This window comes from Otolemur garnettii, unplaced genomic scaffold, assembly GCF_000181295.1.
Source record: "Otolemur garnettii isolate 467f Iridium unplaced genomic scaffold, OtoGar3 scaffold00025, whole genome shotgun sequence".
Classification (NCBI taxonomy): domain Eukaryota; kingdom Metazoa; phylum Chordata; class Mammalia; order Primates; family Galagidae; genus Otolemur; species Otolemur garnettii.
Genome location: NW_003852420.1, coordinates 21,959,419 through 21,966,253, shown reverse-complemented (window position 1 = coordinate 21,966,253; position 6,835 = coordinate 21,959,419). Strand labels below are relative to the sequence as shown.

General features: G+C 43.7%; 1 protein-coding gene across 1 annotated transcript in view; it reads left to right on the top strand.

Annotated features, from left to right (window-relative positions):
* The first annotated feature begins 500 nt into the window (after nucleotides 1-500).
* LOC100944715 (gap junction beta-3 protein-like) overlaps nucleotides 501-6,835 on the top strand; it is a 29,504-nt gene continuing 23,169 nt past the window's right edge. The window contains exon 1 of the mRNA XM_012804102.1: nucleotides 501-597. Coding sequence (XP_012659556.1) covers nucleotides 501-597 — 97 coding nt within the window. The remainder of the gene's footprint in view (nucleotides 598-6,835) is intronic.

Genomic DNA, 6,835 nt, shown 5'->3' with positions numbered 1-6,835 from the left:
ACCTGCTGATAACATCTCTACTAACATCCCCCACTGTCTGGAGGTCCCCAGCCTTGAGTAAAAGAGAGGAGGGGCATAGACACCTGTGCTACCTTGGATAAGGCCCTCAAATTCTCTGCTGAGAGTCCCATAGGCAAAGGACCCTCAACTTGATCCACATCTACTTGGGCGGTGGCCATCTGGGGCTCTGGCTAGGGTCAAGAAGGACATAGAAGTGATTAGGCAGGGACCCCAACCATACCCAGACCATTCAGAGAAGCAGATGGCAGCCATGAAAAGAGCATGGCAGCCATCCTACAAAGAAAGATCCATCTTGGGTCCCACTAGCCCTGCAGAGCATGAGCACCCAGGCCAGTCCTTCATCTTCCTGAGTCTGAGAGTCCTTGGAGGTAGAATGGGCATGGCAGCCCTCCTGCAGGCTTGCTGCCAGGGCAAACTGAGAATGATCCCACGCTGACATGCTGATGCTCTGTCTTCCTGCAGACGGAAGTCCAGGAGCCATGAGTGCCTGGGACTACCTCAAACTACTGTTGGACCAGGTCAAGGAGCATTTGAATGTGGTAGGCAAGATTTGGCTGATGGTGCTTTTCATCTTCCACATCCTCATCCTTCACCTGGCTGGCAAGTCAGTGTGGGGTGACGAGCAGTCAGATTTAAAGTCTAACACAGCTCAGCCAGGCTGCACCAATGTCTGCTATGACCAGGCCTTCCCCATCTCCCGCATCCGCTACTGGGTGCTGCAGTTCCTCTTCGTCAGCACCCCCACCCTGGTCTACCTGGGCCACAGCTACCTGTCATGGCCAAAGGAATATCTACAGCAGAAGGAGGGGGAGCTACAGATACTGCCACCCAAGGACTCAGAGGTAGAGCAGGCACTGGTGTGACCAGAGAGTGTCAAAAGTCCAACATCTCAGTGGCAAACAGTTCCAGAGACATTTGTGAGTGGATTGCAGATCTTTTCTTTCAAGGGACCCTTCAAGACTTTGCTTCTTCTGAAATCACTTTATTTACCTACTTGCTCTTATGTGTCCTACACCTCTCACCATCTGGTGAGCCTTTGGCCTGGCAATCATTGGTCTCTTCATCCTTATTATTCATATTGGGCTTGGTAGCACTGCCCTTCTGGACTGGTCCACCGGAAAGCATGTGACCCTGATTTGTTTTTATCTCTTTGTGGTGACCTTGTTCATGCTCCTGTCCCCACCCAGAGAGTTCTTCCCAGCTAGTTCTAATTCTTCAACATCTCTCTAGCTCTTTGATGCCCCTTCTTTGCTGGCCTTCAAGCCCCTCCTTTTCCATCACATGGGTAGGACTCTTCCATCAGAGCTACTAGCCCTCAATGTGAGGCCCTCTCTTTTTCCTAGTCTAGGAAGGTCCCTAACACAGGAAGTGAAGACACTCATGAACCACATAAAAACCCTGGCAACTTGTCCCTTTCATTCTCCCACTATCAAATGTTGTTACTCAGACTGTCTTTCCTTTCAGAATTCTCATGATTGGCATTTGCCTAGTTGTGGTACTTTTAGTTGCCATCTGTCAAGAGGAAGTAATTGGGTATATTTTTATAATAATATTAACCCCTGGTAGGTCCAAAATTCCCATGCTGTTGACTTGTTAGTACATTTATTTTGTCATCCAATCACATTTCCTGTTAAACCTTCATTCTTGATTATACAAGCAATGGAATTGCTACCAGTGATGGCAGTGGCAACTGGCTAGAAATTCAGACACAGTAAGAGTTTTGACTCTTTTCACTGCCTATGAAGACTTGCCCACTCCTTTTGATGAACACCTGGCTTTCTCACCTCAATGAACAATACCCAGACTAGGGCCACTCCCCGTTCCTACATACGGGCAGAATAGTGTAGAAATGGAACAAAAATTTTCAGTCTAGGCAGGGTCATCCCTGTCCTGACTCCTCCAAAAATTTCTGGAACTTGATAAATGGAAACATACTTTTCAAACTAGGTATTCTAACAAATAAATGAATACATCCCCACAGCTTGGGCAAGGTTATTAAGTCTTTACAGTTTTTATCTGGGAGAAAATTAGGGTGTGTACTCCTTAGTCAGAGTGAAGCCATCCAAAATTTTTGGGACTGCTTTATTCATTACCTTGCTAGAGCGCAAAGGGTATGGCCTACAACATATTTGTGCCTAGAGATGAGAGTCTGATTTCTGAGCTTACCTGAGCCTGAAATATAAGGATTCCCAATCTATCCCTGAATGGGAAAATCCTGTATCAATGTTATATTTCACAAAATTTCTCTCATTTGTAAAATGTAATAATTTGGTTATTTAAATTGTTGGAAAAAACCTGAGTCTTTTTCAAAGAGAAAGATTCTTGCCTTTTAAACCTTTCAATTATCAGTTTAATGAGTAAATGGTTAACTGTGATCCTGTTTTATGAAAAGTGAGTTTTTGAAAATAACGGAAATTAGACAGACAGAAAAATGGCATTGCATAAAGAAAGACTCTTGTGTGACACATTTTTCCTGAAACAGAATGGTTGTTTAAGAAAGTAAAAGGCAGGGCAAAAGTTAAAAAAGATTTAGAATGTTTATAGATTATCTGTACAGGTTAAATGAAGCTCATAAAAGAGATTTTGTGAAAAAGTTTATACGTGATCCAGTTAACTATATATTTCCTTTAAAATTTTTTGGTTTGTAGTCTGGTTTGAACAAATGTTTTAAGCCTTTGATATTTGACAAACTTTCCAAAATCAAAACTCTAAATTTAGAGCTTGGTGCTTGTAGCACAGTGATTGCAGCACAGACCACATGCACCAAGGCTGACAGGTTCTGAACCTGAAAAAAAAAATTAAACTTATTTGATTTATTAAAAATGTATAGAAAACTTTGTCAAATATTAAATGGTAATTAATTTTAAGATATTAGTCTGTCTTAATATATATTATCAATAATAATTTTAATTCCTCTAAAAAAGAAAAAAGAAATATTAAGAGAAACTGACAAATTCTCTCAAATTCAAATTCCTAATGTCTTTAAAAATCGAGTAACTTTGGACTAAAAACAGATTTTTAAAACTTTCATTGAAAAGATAACATGTCTATGAGTATTGCTAACCTAGCTTCAAACAGAACAGAAATCAGTTATATGGAACTGGGCTAGTTTGTTATGACTTTTTGTTTAAAATATTGTTGATTCTTTCTATGTTCTATTTTCCAGAAGTTAAAAAAAAATGCTCTGTCTTTTGAGCTATTTGTAGCTTTTCAAGCAATGTATGTACTTATAAGCAGGATTTGAAACATGTATTTTTTTCTCTCTCCTTGATTTCTCTAGAATTTGAAAGCCATTTGTAAGTATTCTTAATTTCTGATAATACAGTTATTTGCATAAGTTCAATAAGAATCTGTTTTGTTTCTATAGAACATAATGAAGGCACTGGTTATTTTACCAAGACTTTGGCTGGAATAGCATTTCCAGAGATGTCCCGATTGCATTAAGGAATTAAGGTTGACTTTATAAGGCCAATAAAAAGCCCTTTGACAAAACTGGCCAGATACCTATCAGTAACATTTCCTGATTTGTGCTAAGTAACAAAGGTCGCTTGCTGACGGGTCTGGGAATCAAATAGTGCTTGGAAACCTCAAGAGGAAAGGACCCAATGCATATAGGTATGTAATGGCACAGATGAAACCTGGGCTCATGGAAGGCTTTCAAGTTTTTAACCTGAGATTCCTTATAAAAGATTCCAGCAAAGCCGATTTTAAAGAAGAGCGTAAATGGCTGATAATAATTCTTATTGTACTTTATGCAAATAATCAAACCCAGTATACTGAAGGTGCAGTTTATGTTGACAACTAAGTTAGTTCCACTGAAATTTGTCTTTGGAAAGAGAGGAAATCAGAGAGAGAAAAATAGTTCAAGAACAAAAAAGGCTGTAGTCCACCTATATTAAATCCCAGCCTTGTCTGTACTGTCAACTCATAAAATAAGACATAATTGTTTTACTAAACAGATCTGTTAAATGGGACTAAGAAAAAATATATAAAATTATATATGGTAAGTCTTAAGACTCAACAGAGGGTGGAGCCAAGATGGCGGACTGCAGCCAGCTTTTTACAGAAGCTCCCTTCCAGAAGGAGGCTTAAAGGACAGAAGTTTAGCAAGTTCGCTGATGGTTTAGAGCAGAGCCAAGAGAGAAGATTGAAGAGTGCACTTCAACCTTCCTGAGGCAAGCTGCAACCCCAAAAATACAACCAAAAGGTACAAAATCCACCACCAAGCAGACAGGAGTCCCCTCCCCCACAATAAGGGCTCGCAGTTTACTCCATGCAAACAAGCAAGCAGAGTTCAAACTTCCTCCCACTCTATCCCATGGGAGAGACCCCCCTAAAAACTGGACCTCCTACACCTGCTGGCATGCCACAGCACCCTCCAGCCAAGCATAAAACTGTAAAACTGTATAAAACTGTATATATTCTCCACCTACAACATTGAACTCCGAGGAGTCCCCACCCACTCACTCCGATGTCTGGAGGTTTGGAGTCCAGATTCTTGGGCATCTCCTTGAGAGAAGTGGAGGGGGGAAGGGCCAGTGCTGTTCTGTGCTGACTATGGTACAGGCGTGAGGAGAAGAAAATCAGCTCAGGGGACACCGATACAGCAACGGTGGCATCCTGAGCTGCAAACTGATGCCATTCCAGCCCCATCTCTCTGGGCAAACAGAGGTTCTGGACAGCAATCACAGGCAAAACTCAGAGAACTTTCGTAAGTAAAGCACCAGCCCTCAGGGTATAATCCCCCTGAGACAAAGGCAGTGGGCGGGCAGAGGCTAGAATTGACACCTGAGTGTAAATTGCTATTTGTCTGCTGCCTAGAGCTGAATGCAAGGACTTGCAGAGAAATCTAGCTGGACAGAAGCCTAATTTAAAAACCCAAGACCCCCCTGCCAAACTCAGATTTCTGGCTGATTTTGCCAGTCATAAACCGTGGGAGCAGTGGCCTACTGGAGTGAATAGGATCACAGATCTAGGGGATTACAAGTGACTGGGGGCAAGGTAGGGAAGGAGGTATTAACCTTCCCAGACTAACCCATTTGCTGGGTGGGTCCCTTTGCCCTCACAGAATGGGGCGGGCCCAAAACTCCTTGCTAGATTCGTGCACCTCACAGGTGGCAGAGGAGATCCCTGCCCCAGGCTCCGGCTCTGGGCAGGCCCAGAACTGCTTGCTAGTGCCACGGGCATCCCATGGGCAGTGTTGGAGGAGTCTTCCATCCCAGGTAGACCCAAAACAGCTTGCTAGAGACATGCACACCCACGGAGGCCAGGGGAGGAGTTCCCCGCTCCAGGCACCCAAGCTGGGTGGGCCTAGAACTGCTTGCTAGAGCCACATGCCCCCTGCAGGTGGTGGTGGAGGGGTCTATCACTCTGGGTGGTCCCAGAACTGTTTGCTAGAGCCACGTACGTCCCACGGACGGAGGTGGGGGAGGTCCCCGCTCCGGGCTCCCACACTAGGAGGGCACAGATCAGCTTGCTAGTGCTGCATGCATCCAACGGCTGATGGTCAAGGAGTCCTCCATTGCCCCCTAGCTACTCTGCCGGGGCTGAACTAGGACTGATCTGGTCACTCACGTACCCTGCGCTACTGCTGTCATTCCTCCACCCCCTGGCTGCTCCAGGGTGCTGAACTAGGACTGATCTAGCTACTACAGTTCCCCTGTTCCACCAGTTCCCCAGAGGGGCCGAACTAGGACTGATCTGGCTGTTGCTGGTCTCCTGCCCCCCAGTCACCCCCTGGTCTAATCCAGCCACAAACACTCCCATGCAGCTGCTACCGTTCCACTGCACCCCAGTTGCCCCCAGCACCCAAGAACTGGGAGAAAACAACAGACACACTCTGCTGTCTCTCTGGGCAACCAGAAAAAGCCACCAACTGAACTGTTCTGATAAGGCCTCCAAACAAGGTAAACTCAACACGGAATCAGAGGAAAAACTCTGGCAACTTGAACAACCAGGGTAGATCAACTCCTCCAAGGGAAAATGGGGCAGACACAGTTGAAGATCCTATCCACAAGCAAATGGCTGGGATGTCAGAAATCAAGTTCAGAATGTGAATAGCTAATAAGATTAACAGAATGGAAGAAAATAAGGAATTAGGAGTTCAAGAAATTATTCAAAAGGTATCTCAAGAAATTATTCAAAAGTTGTCTCAAGAACTCAACAATTTCAAAGATAAAATGATCAAAGATTTTGAAACACTGAGACAAGAGTTGCAGCCCACAAGGATCTGAAAGACACGGTGGAATCCCTCCGTAACAGAGTGGAACAGGCAGAAGAAAGGATCTCTGATTCAGAAGTCAAAGCTTTTGAAGAAGCCCAGGAGCACAAAGATCAAAAGAAATGGAGAGCAAAAACAGATCTCACTCTCAGAGAACTCTCGGACAATTCGAAGAAAACTAATATTCGCCTTATAGGAATCCCTGGAGGCAAAGAAGTTGCTTCACAAAACACTGAATCTCTTCTTCATGATATTATGAAAGAGAACTTTCCAGACATGCCAAGAGATTCTGAAATTCAGATAGCAGATAGTTTCAGAACGCCAGCATGACTCAACCTGAACAAGACATCCCCCAGACACATCATAATTAACTTCACCAAAGTTAAGATGAAAGAGAAAATTCTGAAAGCAGTCAGACGTAAGAAAACCATAACCTACAAGGGGAAGAGTATTAGTATGACTGCAGATCTCTCTGCTGACACCTTTCAGGCTAGAAGAGGATGGTCATCGACTTTTAATCTCCTAAAACAAAATAACTTTCAACCCAGGATCCTGTATCCAGCTAAACTGAGTTTCATCTATGATGGAGAAATT